General features: G+C 42.7%; 1 protein-coding gene across 4 annotated transcripts in view; it reads right to left on the reverse strand.

The window, feature by feature from the left end:
• Positions 1-259: 259 nt before the first annotated feature.
• POC1A (POC1 centriolar protein A) overlaps positions 260-15,423 on the reverse strand; it is a 44,506-nt gene continuing 29,342 nt past the window's right edge. For 3 of the 4 annotated variants that reach the window (XM_084214332.1, XM_084214331.1, XM_084214329.1), the window contains 2 exons: positions 12,408-12,548; positions 260-520 (listed from right to left, as the gene is read on the reverse strand). In XM_084214332.1, coding sequence (XP_084070458.1) covers positions 422-520; positions 12,408-12,548 — 240 coding nt within the window. In that variant the 3' untranslated portion in view covers positions 260-421. The remainder of the gene's footprint in view (positions 521-12,407; positions 12,549-15,423) is intronic. The other variant, XM_084214330.1, reaches the window with a different exon arrangement.

Here is a 15,423-nt window from a genome sequence, read left to right on the forward strand (position 1 = left end):
TACCAGTGCCCCAAACATCCTGACAGCACTTTGCTTCTCACCTTCAGGCAGCACACGCCTCAGCAACAAGCCTAATACAGCCTGGGCCAGGTGTCTGGCAACTCCAAGGTGCTTACATACTTTAACTTAGTAGGACCAGAGACAGGAGAGATGTGACCTTCCTGGTTAGTACTCAGTCCACATGCTGGCTGCTGGACTTCTGGAAAGCACAAGAGATCACAATTGTTACCCACACTTACGAATAAAATATTGCTTTTATTTTAGTGAAGTAACAAAGCTATTTACAGATACAGTAACTATACATTCCAATTGAAAAATAGATTGTGCTCAAAATTGTTAAAGCAAGTCACACACAGTCTGTTAGGAACACAAACAACCTCAAACCTCCCAATTCCTTCAGCTCCTGACTGATTTCAGGAAATCAGTTTGTTTTGTTCTGAATGATTTTTTGCTGAGTCTCAAGACATTCCTTCAGCTTGTCTTCAGTGAGTGTCAGCCTCTGCTCCAGGATGGAAACTGTCTGCAAAACAAAGTGAAAGCTGCTGTTGAGCTACTGACAAAGACACGCTGCACACTGTACTCTCAATAAAATGTGCCCAATAAAACGCTAAATTCACAGGAATATTTTGAGGTATTTCTAGGCTGAAACTCCAGTGTCAGTATTCCAGCAGGGCAGAGCCCTGCATGACTTCAGAGAGGAGCAATAGAAGACAGTGGGCACAAAGCCCTCCTGCAGACAACACCAAGCACACATTTCAGCACTGGTGCTTTCAGACTGGGCTCTGCATTTCCTTTCCTGGACAGGTTCACGAGGCACCAGACACTGGAGAGCCACCAGACACGCTTCTGCTAACAAGACACAAATTTTTAACAATTTTACTCAGTTATGGCTCTGATTTTATCTCTTTGCTTCCAAGCATTTCCTCTCTTCCCTCAACACCATGGATCTGCTGTAATTAAAACACTCAAAACTTGCTGGACAAGCACCATGACAGGCAAGAAAACCTTCCCAGCCCAAGACAATGCAGCAGGAGATGAAGGGGAAAAACTCCAAGTGGCAATATCTACTTCAACATAATGCCTACATTTCTTTGTGTAATCCACTTACCCTGCAAAGGATTGCTCTCTTTCTCCTGGAGCTGAAGTCATCATGTACAGGATGCACAGGAAGAACATTTTAACCACGTGGCAATAAAAGCATCTGCTGAAAACCTTTTATTGATCACTCCAAGATAATCAAGGGCCCCAGCTATGCACAACCACTTTCAGCTTCTAGAGACACCAGAATGGCTGATAATGGGTGGTGATGATTTAATGCTTTAATATCCATAAACTTATCAGCAACGATCGATAGCTTCACATTTTGGGCATTTTTACTGCATAAATAACATCCTCTGCTAAAAACAAAGGATGCTCAGAACCCTGGACTTTAATAAAGCAATTCAAATAAACTTGGACAACCACTGTTTGTATAGCAGTTATACATAGAAAGCCTTTTAATAGCACATTTCGTAAGCACATCTCTAAGTGCCTGACAAAAGCAAGCAGGTCTCATTATCCCCATTTTACAGCTGGGGAAACGAAAGCACAAAGAGAGGAAATAGCTTGGCTAAGGCCACTTGAGACTAAGAAAAGTCTGCTGTAAAATGATTTGGGGAATGAGACAAGTCGTGGGGGAGAAGAGAAAACAGACATAGTAAAAACAACAGCAGGCATAAGGCAAAGCCATCTTGCAAGATTGTATCAAGGAAGTCAGGAAGGGCTTGAGGTCCTCCAGTGCATCATAATGCACCTTTTTCTCCTCCCTAAACACAGTTCAAAGCTTATTTCTAATATATTTATTTCTGACCTGTGACAAGGCAGAAGAGCTCTGCTGCAGCTGTAGAAAGCTTCACCTGAAAGAATAAACCCTGCATTGCCCAAATATTCCATAGGCTACAGCACCAGCTGCATTTAAGTTTTCTCCTCCTCTACTTCCATCCCTTAGAAGCACAGGAACTGAAGCACACAGAGAACCAGAAGAAACATTATGGAGCCAGCAGGTAACATCCAGGTGCCCCAGAGCCAGCAGGAGCCCTCCCATCTATTCAAAGGAGAGAGGAGTTCATCTTTTCCACATCCAGCCATGCCATTGCCTAGTGACTGTCTTGGAGACCAGGACAAAGCTACCAAGGGCAGAATGCAGCAGGCTAAATGTCTACCAAGGGTTTACAGCAAAGACCTTATCCTTTAAGCAACCAGACAGAGAATGAAAACCAGTAGGGATCCCGGCTTTTCCATCTAAAAAATGAATTGGTAACTCAACACTCCAATAAAAAGAGAATGAAACATTGCATCAAATTTCCTTTAGAAAGATAATCAGCTGAATTAAAGGCCCAGTCACACTGCCCTGCCAGAAGCAATGCCCAGATCACTCGTGGTTCCTCTGTTCCATGATTTACTGCCACCATGATCCTGTCAATAGGAGTTAAGAGCTGTTACACATGGCACCACGAGACACAAGTAAAGCAGATTTCACAGTGTTGAATTTGTGAGAAAGCTGTAAGGAAAATGTTTATTGGAATGGAAATTGCACGTAAGTATAAGCAGAAACTTGCAGTAAGTATTTTTTGGAAACTAAAAGTGGAAAAGTAGCAGTCAGAAATTAAATTCAGGAAGACCAAAGTAGGAATCAATGACTCTAGTCCATTTAGACTTGAATGTATGATGAATATAAATAGACAGGGCATCTGATATCCTAGGAAGGTAAGGGAAAGCACAAATACTGCCCAGCTGCTATAAGTGCTATATTGCAACTTGCACAGAAAAGCTCCTTTATTAGCAGCTGAAAGTTTTACAGTATTTCCATGCTGCTATTTATAAAGGAAGTCATTCTCAGGAGGCAAATGAAGCTGCACCCATTCAACTCCTGCATGCTTTTGCTATGCTTCTTAAAGATAACAAACCAGCAGTTAAGCCAAGGAGGAGAACACTGCTAGCCAGATCCAGTGAGGATTCACCAGAGCCCAGTTTGCACTCTGTGGCAGGATCTGGGCTTCCTGGTGTGTCAGGAATTCAGCACATGTCTCCATTACGCACCAGGGAGTAAATGCTGGATAATTTATTGAAGTCCTGGCTCAAACTGGCAAAAGGACAACAGCTTAGGCTTTAAACAAGAAAAAAAGACCAAGCTATTTATTTTTAAGGAGTATTTCTTGACATTGCAGTAGTATACTGAGCATTACTATGGGCACCAGAAAAGAATACAGGAATTTTTCACAGAAAACTTAAATCAGTTCTACCAACACTTGTCTGGCAACATTTGTCTTCATTTATTTTCACAGACTCAACATTGAAAAAAAGAAACAATCTTCTCTTTGGAAACATTAATGAGAAACTATGGAGAAATAAAAAGTTGCCTCAATTTACTTAAAAATTCTGGGGAATATTCACTCCCATCCTCCCCCAGGACACCTGAACTGAGGCACCCAGTAGTCATGCTTGCTTACCTGATGACAAGCCCCTTTATGCCATTCCTCCATGTTATTTTTACAACCCAAATAACAGTGGTTTGGGATGCTGTTCCAAGATGCTCTCATTGGTATCTTTTCCTTAGCCCCTCTTAAACATGCTTGATTAAGCAGCAGAAACAGCTCAAAAGCCACTGGCCTTAGGGCTGAAGCTTCTGCAGCAGCCCTGGAGGGGCTTTTGAGGACAGATAAGGGGGACCGGGTGCTAATCGAATGCCAAAAGAAACCAGTTCCACCAGCATGGAAGGAAACCTGAGCAGGAATCCAGAGCCAGGGAGCAGAGGTCACCAGCAAGGCTCTGGATCAGCACTGGAGCCCCTGGCAGGGGAGACCCAGGCAGCCAGATGGCTGCTATGGGCTAAAGCAGGACTTAGCCTGGAGTTGGGGGCAAGGGCACAGAAGGGTGGAAAAACTAATGCTCACCCTGCTCAGGGACACTCTCTGCAAGGCCAAAGGTGCAGCACAGGGCCTTTCCAGTATGCAGTCACAGTGGCTCTGAGTTAGCCATGGAATAGCACAGGGGACAGAGAACTGCCTGACTGATGACCAATAGTCAGGGAACCCCCCCAGAAAAGTATGGACACAGCAGTTCCTCAGATAAGTAACAACAGCTTGGCTGAACCTACAAGGGATATGATCCTGCACAGTAACTGCACCACACATGTGTTCTTGGCTCTGTGCAGGAAAAATAGGACACTTGCACTTCTATTCCTGTTTCTTCATAGCAGAAAATCCCTCTCTCCATTGATCTCAAATGAAGCAGAAGTAGTTTTCTAGCTTTACTTAAAAAGATCCTCAAAAGTTTGCTCCAGTGTTTTTTCTAAGCATATGCTAAAACATTTTGCAGAGCACTAACATATCAAACAGCTCAAAGAAAAAACATTACTTCTGCCTCTTCAGATTTTTCTTCCCTATGTGACATGTTAATTTATGAAGACAGCATTTTCTTTTCAATTTATAAAAAAAAAATCACCCACAATAAGCACACAACAAATGCAGAAGTTTCTAAGTTTCTCCACCCACACTTTCTTCACTCCACTGTGTGGGTACAAGGAAGAACTTAGGGATTGATGGTTTTTAAAAGGTCCATTGAAGACAACAGATTGCCCATAGATTTACAGAATGAGACTGGTCATATTTGACGTGGAGTTGCAGGTTAGAGAGCTCTGCCCTCTGTAACAAGCATGGCCAGTGCAGGTGTGTTTTCAAAGATGCCCTACTGCAACTTCAGGTGATTTTCCCTAAAATTAGCAATTTCAGAGCCCACTTTACTCCCAAACATGGCCAAGAAGTACATGTGAACTGCATCATAAAAAGGCTGCCTTAGCACCCAAGGGGCAGCCAGGTAAATTAAGCTTGGGAGCCCTTTCTCTAAACTAATGCAATGAGTGAAACAAACTACCATGGGAAGGGTTTGCACCGGGGTAGCCCTACCTACCTTTTACAGGAGGAAAAAAAACCTTAACTCCCACCACTAATCACAGTTTACAATTCCAAACTGCAGCTGCAAGATTGAAAGGCTCATGGGAGAACTTATGCAGCGAGAGTTCAAGCACAAACCTGTCTGGCAAGAACAGCTTCTCCTCCTCCCATTCCACACTGGGTTTTGCCCCAACATGCAGCCAGTGCCCCTCCACCTCAGCAGCTGCACTCAGACTCCCAGAGAAGATCCCTGCTCTTACCAACCACCCCAAAAGAGAGCTGGGCTGCTCTCTTCGCATGCAAATCAGAATTTAACAGCTTTGAGATGGCACCCAAGCCAGCTGCACACCTTCTGCACCTCTGAAGCATTCTCAGAAGGGCTGGCAGTTCAGACTGAGTGAGGAGATAAGTCTCATCTCACAGTAGAACAAGGCATGAAGCTTTCACAGAATTAACACTTTATGTAGCAAACAAATGCCCGCAAGGACCAACCTTACTCCATTGGTCAAAGCCTTAACCTCAGAGTGGGTTTTGCTTTAAAATAAAACATGGGGCATTTCTAACAGAAGTGATAACTCCTCATGTGCTCAGATTCAAACAAGATGTGCTACCCCAAACACTTAAAATCAGGTCTGTAGCTCCTCACCACCTCACTGGCTTTGAAGGCAAACTCTAATATGACCTCTCACAAAGCCTATTTGCATAGAATATTTCACACCAGGCTAGTGAGTGTTAGTGAGTGAAGATTCAGCACTATCCCGTTCTCTAATTCAACACCATGAATTTTCCTGGGTTTACTTTGCAACTTGCTTCAAATTCTACAAACTTTTATTATTGTTCCTACAATACACTTAGCTCCAATGTGGCTGGACAGGAACATCTTGGTCCGTGCTGTTGCACAGATTTGAGTAAGGAAGTCCCACAGAGCCCTCAATGCAGGTTTTGCACATCCATCCAAGGTTCACTGCGGGATCACATGCATTAGGAATACATGACAATGCCTGCAGAAGGACAAATGCCAGCACTAGCCTGGCCTCATCGGGATCTGCTTAAGTTGTGTTGCTAAACAACCTCCTTGTCTGTTCTCTAGTGCGGGGCATGAGAGTTCATAGTCCCACCAGCTCTCTGCATCCACCATTCAGACATCCATTACTGAGGACACTTCAAAAGTAAAGTATTTTCTCTGTTTAGCAGCCTGAAGCACTACAAGAAGGAAATGGTTACTGAGAAAACTCAAAGCCAATGCTCAGCTACCCTCCCCTTGGTATTAAAATGAGGGTGGTGAGGCCCTGGCCCAGGTTGTCCAGGGAAGCTGTGGCTGCCCCATCCCTGGCAGTGTTCAAGGCCAGGCTGGATGGGGCTGTGAGCAACCTGGCCTGGCAGCAGGGTTGGAACTAGATGAACTTTAAGGTCCCTTCCAAACAAACCATTCTATCATTCTCAGCTGCCATCTCTCCTTCCACCTCCCAGCACACCTCACTTTCTGCAGAATTACCTGAATTACAGTTTACCAACCCTCCCACTAAATTATAGGAGCAACTTTGGTGTAATGCACAAATCTCCTCCTGTGGTACTCAGCACAGCAACAAGTGATCACTTGCAGTGCTCACTGTGCTTTTTACAGTAGGAAAACCACACAAGCATACACAAAAATTCCAGTACCATCCAGTATTTGCCAGAGCAAGCAGCATGATCAGTACCAGTACCACAGTGACCAAAGGCATCCTGGGGTACAGAAAAGGTTGCCCTTTGTATGAAATCAATCCTAGCTACAAAAATGAGCCACAGACTCTGCCAGTTTCATCCACACAGGGTGGAGACACCAGGCACACAAGCCCCTTGCAACTGAGTCCTTCCATTTACAGCCCTCTGACTAGAAATGTTTCCTCACACGTTGGTGTTGCTTTAGTCTTGACAGCTGATCAGCCAAAGCTAAACTGATGGCACTTACATCAGATCCTGCACGTTTCTACAAGGGAATGGCCGATGGCTTCAGTGCAGCTTCCTTGCTGCAGAGCTCCCAGACCTCTGGGGCTGGGCCAGCACAGCAGAAGGAGTCACAAGACTCCCAGTTTCAAAAAAAACCACAGCTAGTCAATATGAGCTACAACAAAATGTCCAAACATGCACCATGACAGCAACTGCACAGTACAGAGGTTAGAACCCTGAATGACCAGAGGTCTTCCCAAACCATAAAGACTTCAAAGCCTTCCCATATCCATCCCCAGCCTCTGAGAGGATGCAAATCACTCACCTAAATGAACTCAGCTGCTGGTATCCGATAGCTGAATAACAACTTGTACTAATCTTCAAAGTCTGCTTGTGAAAACAAATTGTGGGAGGTGTTTAATATTCCTTCCCATTGAAGGAAAATGGAAGGTGAAGGTCCTGTGAACATCCAGAGAAAGGATCAGCACTTCTGAAGAGCCAGCCTTCAGAGGGTCAGAGGGTGTCCTGTCAACACAGCAACAGCCCTCAGAGTGCATTCAATTTAAGCAATCTTAGAAAGGAGAAAAATGTACTTGCATCAAGATTTTATAAAAAGCGTATTTTGGAAGTAAATTTCAGGGGGGAAAAAAAAAGTTGCTCTGCTCAATGACACAGAGGACTGGCAATAACCAGGGTACTTAATTTGTTTTGAGTGAGAGATCAAAGCTACTGAATCTCTAAGAGATGAGTCTGATTCACAAGAAATAGCCTCTATGTCTTTTAAATTCAGATTTAAAAACCAAGCTCATCTGACACTCCACAGACTTTCAGATGAGAACTTTTTCATTAGTGCTTCAGATTTCAAACTATTTCTCTTGGAGTAAAAATTACATGCAGTTTTCTCCCGTATATTGGGTCCACTGGTGTTCAGGCCTTGAGAGCACCACAGAAACCAAGATATTTGTGCACAGCAAAGGTAGAAGCACTTGGGACATGATCCCCCCACCACTGCCAAATATTTCTTCTTGACTTAAAACTACTTGAAGTTACAAAGCATATATTTTACTAATTTACATTCAGTGCCTCTCAAAAGAGAAACCACATTCATCCCTCACCCAACACAGGCTTGAGACCACATCTCAAAAAAGAAAAATTTTATTTTACTCGCTTTGATTACTAAGCACTGGACACACAAACATTTTCAGCTTTAATTAAAAAGCAACTTGTGTTCAAGTCTTTTTTAATGCAAAAAAAAAAAAAATTAGAAAAATTCTTTCTCTGCCTGCAATTTTTTCTGGAGTGAAATAATCCTTTAATCGCACATAAACTAGATTGTCCTTCAGTTCAGGCTTTGGATTATTTTACAGATTTATCAAGTCTTCTCCATTTCACTGTGTTGTTTTCTCCCAGCTTCAATGCAAGATTAGTTTGGGGAAGCATACAAAGCCATTTCCTGTGGGTGGATTATTGCAGCTATTTACGAATTTTTATGCTAACCTGGTTCTGAACTCTTCTTTTGGAGAAGACATCTTCCTTCCCACATAAAACCAGCAGCTTTGCCTCAGTGCCTGCTGCCCACAGATGAACAGAGTGAACACAGCAGCTGGAGGTGTTTGGAGTGAGGACAAGAGTACATTAAAGTGTTTGAAGATGATCACTGCAAATGCAGCCAAGACAGTTACTCAGAGATGATCTTTTCAGAAGGGCAGCTCAGCTGTAAATGCAGGAAATGCACCTGAACTAAGCAAATCTTTGATATCTGCTACATTTTTGTTTCAGCCAAAATACACGTTTCTGTGCCAGGTTATCCAAGAGAGAAAATCACCTTGCTTTCCCCTGAAACTTAAATATTCACCCTAACTCTTCATATAGGCACTGAGATACTGAGATCCAGTCCTCAATAAAAACAAATAAATTGATAAACAGTTTGCATTTTCATCCTTTCCACATCTCTGAAATGCCAGTAGAGGATTTTTAAACACAGACACTGACAAGAGAATAAGCTGCAGGAAAGGGAGGAGCAAAGCATCAGTATCATACATTTATTATTCTCATCTTCCTCATTCCTTTGCCAGATGTGAATTGCCTTCTTTCCTACAGAGGGGAACCAGGACATCCAAGTAATCCAAAACTACTGGGAACAACTGGCTCATGTCCAGGTCTCAACTTCACTCCTCAAGGCAGAAGAATTATTAAGCATATGCTACTCTCCTGAAAAAGAGCCATGTAAGGCCAAACACAAACTGCTGTTAGGAAAAAATATGAAGACCCTGTCAGGTCACATTAGCCCAGTTTCTTACAAGTAAAATGAAAGAGATCCTGACAGAGCTTTAGGGAGGAGGAAAAAAGGTTTCATTGAATTAAAGACCAGTTGAAAGAAAGTTGCCAAAACTTTAAAGAATTGAATCATATCAACAACATAACAATGAAGCTTAGCAAAGCTTCTATTCACTCTCATGGTTACTGCTAGTTGTGATACACAACAGCCACTGGATTCTTTTGATCCATCTCTCTCTGATAAGAACTGAAGTGCCCAGCTGAAGGAGCAAGTCTACTTCAGTGTATCCTCCTGTGCAGGGCACACCTCCACAGCCTCAGTGATTGGTGACTGGCTGGAAGAGACCTCTGAATTGAACAAAAACAATCTCACTCAATCAAAGCACACGACACCTCATTTCATCTGGAAATCTACTGCCAGCAGAGGGAAGGTACTAATAATTGGTGATGCAGCTTAAAGTGTGCAGCTCAGAACAAAGCTGTGTTCTGGCAAGAGATGACAGCCCACAGCTGATGTCTTACTATCACCTCTTTCAGCAGAAATTGGAAGTATTTTCTCTCCTTCCCACTTCTACATGATACCAGGTTTAAACCTTGAAATGACAGCTACAGAAAAAAATATTAGGAAAATAAATTGGGCTTAGATCTACATAATTTCCCCAAGTAGTTTATCACAACTTTAACTTTCCCCCACCAGTACTTTACACGATGGCAACACACCCTAGCATCTACAACAAGAACAATGAACACAGGAACTCAAGATACCACATCAGAAATGAAGCCAAGCTCCCACATGGAGCTAACAGATTAAATTCCTGAGAAGCCCATGGATGGCTGTACCAATAGAGGGTTTCTGAAAATGTCACATGCTCTTCCCCTTCAAGTGGATGGCCCTGCTTATGCCCTTAGAGTTCTCCTGAAACACGCAATACTCAGGAATTATGATTTGAACAGAGCACTAGGAGCATCTTCAGCCTTTCTCCAAGAAGAGAGAATAGTGACACCTGTTAAGTGTTGTTTATGGAAGTTTTCTGTTGTTTTGAAGAAGCAGTGGTGTCCTCCTTTCACAAAGAAGTCAGCAGGCCCAAAGCTGACACACACACACACACACACACACACACACACACACACACGTTGGTTTGAATCTGCTGCCTGCAGGGAGCAGCACCCATTTGTGCTTTGGCAGAAATGCCTTGGAAAGACAACCAGCCCCACACCACCAGAACTGCTTCCAGTTCACTCGGATCTCTGCACATCACAGCTCCTACCAGAGCACATCCAGCTGCATCAAAGAGGGGTAACAGTGGCTCTGCTGGAGCTGCACTCCCTTCTCCTACCAGCCCAAGCTGGAAAAGCCAAAGTTCAGACATGCAAGTCAATGCCCTCCACATCTGCCTTGCTACTGCCCACATCCCTCCTCTCTGAGGTGCCTTTTGCCTTAGTCCAGGAATCAGGAATTCTTACAGGCTCATTTGCTAAAGTTTCTTTGGTGTCAGTTTGTATCACTGCTACATATCAAAACCTTGGCATGAAAGCAGCATGTCAGGAACATCTACCTGTACAAACGCATTAATGTGGTGTTCATACAACACACGCAGAGTAGAACCAATAAGAAATTAAGTACTTCAAAGATGGTAAAAATGCTACAAAAAAAGGTAAAAGGTTGAAGAACACAGTTACTCAAGGCAGCTTTTTGGTTTTTTACTATTTCAGGGCTATTTCCAATTTTATCCTATAACTTACTAATTTATTCCTCCCCCACTGATCTCAATTTCTCTTTCTGCTAGGTTTAAAACAACATTTAGAATTTTCTACAGTTACACAATATCTTCGACAGAGATATTTGCATTGCTTATATTTAGGTTAAATCCCACACGTACTGTTTACTGCAATATTTGCCTCCTCTAAACACCTATGAAGCTGAAAAGGAGCCATTACACATCCATCATCAGAAATGTGGATGTGATTAATGTAATGAAAGATAACAATCACATTCCAAGCTTACAAGGGAGACGTAAAAACAGTATTAAAATATTTTGTGTATACATTAGCTTGCTTTTTACTCAAAAGTATAAGGGCCCAGTGTCACACAAGATTTCCCTCCCCTCCTCCAGTGTTCAGTGTTTTAAAGATCACAGCAAAAGTGCTTTTTTGCATTTCTGCCAAGTGAACTTAAATACCTTTTGCGTTTCATCCTACACTATTTTAGACTGCTTGTAGTTGTGGCATGTTTTTTAATCCTTAAAACATGCCTTCAATCTCCTGATGGGCCCTCCAACCCATCATCTTACACTCTTTGACAAGTACTTTGACAAGTTAACTCTCTCAAGAGCAGAGAGCTAACTCAGACTACTAATGAGTATGTTCAACACCAAGAGTTTAAGACCTACTTGTTCTTCCTCAGAAACAGTATTTAAACTCACAGAAAAACCCTCCCAATAGATTTTTCCATCCTACCACCATAGTCTCAGCTAGACTGGAGACCTCCAATGTTTTCCATTTCATACTTGCTCCTTGCTTCTCACATACCTCAAAAAAACACAATGAAGTTCAGGTCCAGCCCAACAGAAACAGTATTTCTCCACAATGAGCAGTTCAGTTAATCAAAAAACACTTATATCCCCAAATTCTTATTAAGTGAACACATTCTGCGATGATCACCATTCATGGCTGGTTCTCTTCAAACATTGCTTATTGACTCTAAGAAAAAACTGTTTGTTAATGTTTTAGCAGGGGATTAGTTGTTTGTAGCTGTGGGTGAAAAACATGTTCCAGCAAGGAGGCACAGAAGGGCCCAGACTTGTTGATGGGGGGAGGATTCTGCAGAGATTGGACTGTGTAGGTGAATGCTGGGTGGGGGAAAAGGAGCAGGATCTGAACAGAGTTCACCTATGGGCTGTGGTATAACGGAGGAGGGAAGAGAGACACAGATTATTCACCAAAACAGAGTTGTTCTGCCAACCACTCCTTTAGGCATCACCTTAGATAAACCCTGGCTAACAGCACAGTCTATCAGAGCTGGCTCCAGCAGCCTCTACCACGCTGCAGCACAAAAAAACTGGGGAAGGCAGGGCCTAAGGTGGAAGTCAGTGTGAGGGAACTGATAGAGAGAAACTGAGAAGCAGATGAATAAAGACTTATCAAAATACTACTAAAAAGCAGAGGTTTTGAACTAGCCATATTATTATTCTATGAAAGTATTGCAAAACATTCCCAATTCTTCCAGTCACAAGTACCTTTGTAAATAACAAATTAAAAAGCAAACCATACCTGAGTCAGAACATCCAGCTGTCCCATAATATGCTCCAGGGTATTTGCAAGACTGGTCTCCTCCTCTTGCTGCTCATGGGTCCTAACAGAATCCTGAGTTTTTGTTTTCTTATGATGAATGCCACCATCCATTTCTGACTGCTAGAAAAATAAACAGACATGATCTGCTATTGCAATGCAAATAACTGCACAGGGATTTCTCTTCCATGGAGGGTAAACAGTAAAGGACAGTTTATGCTGGGACAGTCTATGCTACTAAAAACAGGCAAAGGAAGAAAGGAATTGTTCTTGCCACAGCTGGAAAAGGAAAAGCTTCTGCTGACTTGTCTGCCTGCTCCAGGTGGAGGGTGGTTTTGTTGTTTACTGGGGGGTTCTGTGTGTGCTTTTGTTTGTTTTTAAACTACCACTGGGAAAGGCAAACCTTAGATCAAAATCTTGAAGCAATCCTGCAAGGTTCAAGTGTGCTCTTGTGGCACACAGGCACAGACTACAGGTAAGTGAAGAGTTACTGGAGCTGCTCAGGGAAGCACTACATCCCACTGACAGGAATTAAGTAAGCTACCCCAGAGGAGTCTGATTATTTCACTCCAACTGTGAAGTTAAAGCCTCTCTCCATGTTTGGTAGTTGAAAGTAGGCAAAGACACTGTACCATAGTTAAGTTCAGCAGAAGCAAGATGTCCCAATATGCATTGGAACTGTTTTGATTAAGTAATGTTAATTTTGTTTATATCTTGAACTGGTTTTCCTCCTCAACGAGATTAAGAACAAGTTTACTTTGAAGTTTCAACTGTTTTAGTTATGCAAGCTTGAATATTTCATTCAGAATAAATTAAGTTTGAAAAACACAAATAGATCTCTACTAAAGAACCTATTCTTCTTTCCTTTTCTTTCAAAATGGTATCTTTCTTGTAGAACAAACACTATTTGCATTGTTTATCTGCAATATTGCCAGTAGAAGCAGTACAAAGAAGTTTAACTAAAGGAAGTAGCCAACTGGTTAAGCAACTGCAGACTTCAGTTTCTCAATTTACACCAATGGACAAAATTTGAATTGAAAGCCAAGATCATAGCTCTCAAAACACTTCTCCATAGCCCAATCCCTGGTGCAGCTCCATCCCATGTACTTATTACTCACACAAAGTTTACAAATCAACAAAGCAAGGAATTCTGACAGATTGAAAAACAGTCTCCAAAAGTTCTTCCACATGTACTTTTTCTAAGTAGAAACGAAGATTTGCCTCTGTCTCCGCTCTCCTATGCAACAACAGGCATGCATTTCTCACCAGCACAGTACTGATTTACCTGCTCCTTTCTGTATTTGATGCCAGATGTGTGCAGATGTGCAAATAAACTGCAACATGACCAGCTCACATAACTTTAACCACCAAACTGTTCAGTACATCATGAAGATATTTACATGAATACAAAAAATTTCATATATTTAAAAAATATACATAAAACCCCTTGTGCTGCTGGGAGCCACTGATTGAGGCCACATAAAGGCTCCCAAGGCTGAGATCCAGCTCAACTACACAGGCAACATACGCAGTAAGTAGTACAAGGAGCAGAAATGTGAGTACCTAGGGAAGGTGGAGACTGGAGGGGGTGAGCAAGAGAAGAAGAAATAAGAGGCTGCAGCAGTAGCAGCTTTGACAGGAGAAAGCCTTGCTGCTGGCCACCAACTGCTAATAAGTAGGAGCTGACCATTCTTCCAGACCCTGCCCATCCAACCATCCTCCTACAGCTAAGCCTCACATGGCCAGTTCTGCATAAGGAGCAGGGAAGAAGGGGAAGGTTTAAGTGACAGCTGCTCCACAGGGATCACTGTGCTCCACATAGGCCAGGGGTGCAGCTGGGTATCAGGTGGTACCAGCCACACCAGCCTCCGCTAATTTCCTTCCTCCCACCTGCTTGAATAATTTGGATTGTCTACAGGCCCCTGGCCAACACAGCCCACACTCCAGGTCACACAGCATGGGAGCCACACTCCAGCTACTCCTGTGCTGCAGGAAGCCAAAGAGCCACACATTGCTCACTGATGCATTGATTTAATCAACTAAAATATGTTCTGGTAGAGATGAGATCAATCCAGTCTTAAAAACCTGCTATTTGCTGCTTAAATTTAGAAGTGAAAACAAACAAAAATCACAAACCATTGCTTTTCAAAAGGTAACTAGCATTAAAAAAAACATTTTCTTTCTATTTTAAGGCTGACTAGCTTATGCTGATGATGTAACTTCAGGCCAGTCAATCATGGCACAGCAGAAATTTTAGTGAGCTAAGGCTGCATACAACCTGCACTTAAAAACCCCAAATGATGATGAGCTATCCTCTTCAAAACCCATTAGAACAAGCTGACTCACAGAGCAGAAAAATGACTGTAGCAACAGATTTTCTCCATCTATCTTTATAGCATATGTCAGACAGCTTTTCATAAAAAGCTTCGGGGTTGAACTCTGAGTCTATATTCTCTTTGTTACAGTTCACGAAGTGTAAGAGTCTGGCAAAGGCAATACTGCAGAGATGTTCCCCACTAATGCTTTAGGGGTCAGGTGGTCCCTCTGAAGCCAGAGCTGTCAGATGCCATATTCTGCTGCTCACTCACAAGCTACGTACCACTCCCACAAAAAGCCACCTCCAGAAAGGCCATGGGAGCTCCTGAAGGCAACAGCCCCAAGAACTGAAATATATCTACATTTAAAAACAGAAACATGACAACATGGCATACTGTCCCATTTCAACCACCACAGCTGCTTGCAAGGGTCCTTACTGCCCATCAAGAAATCCCATAGCTGCAGCCTTCAGCAACGAGGTTCTGAGTTAGTGCCTGTGTCTAAAGCAGGGACAGAGCCAGCCAGCAAACAACCACTGGGTCACAGCAGCCACTTCCAAAAAGGAGGCTTCCAGCTGACCAAGGTCCTTCACCATTCGGTTCTAGGAAGTGTGCACCTAGCTAAGGAAGAACCAAATTGCCTCCAGACCAAAACATTTTCAAATTTTGTAAAAGCAGACTAA

Source organism: Fringilla coelebs (assembly GCF_963513975.1).
Source record: "Fringilla coelebs genome assembly, chromosome: 13".
Classification (NCBI taxonomy): Eukaryota; Metazoa; Chordata; class Aves; order Passeriformes; family Fringillidae; genus Fringilla; species Fringilla coelebs.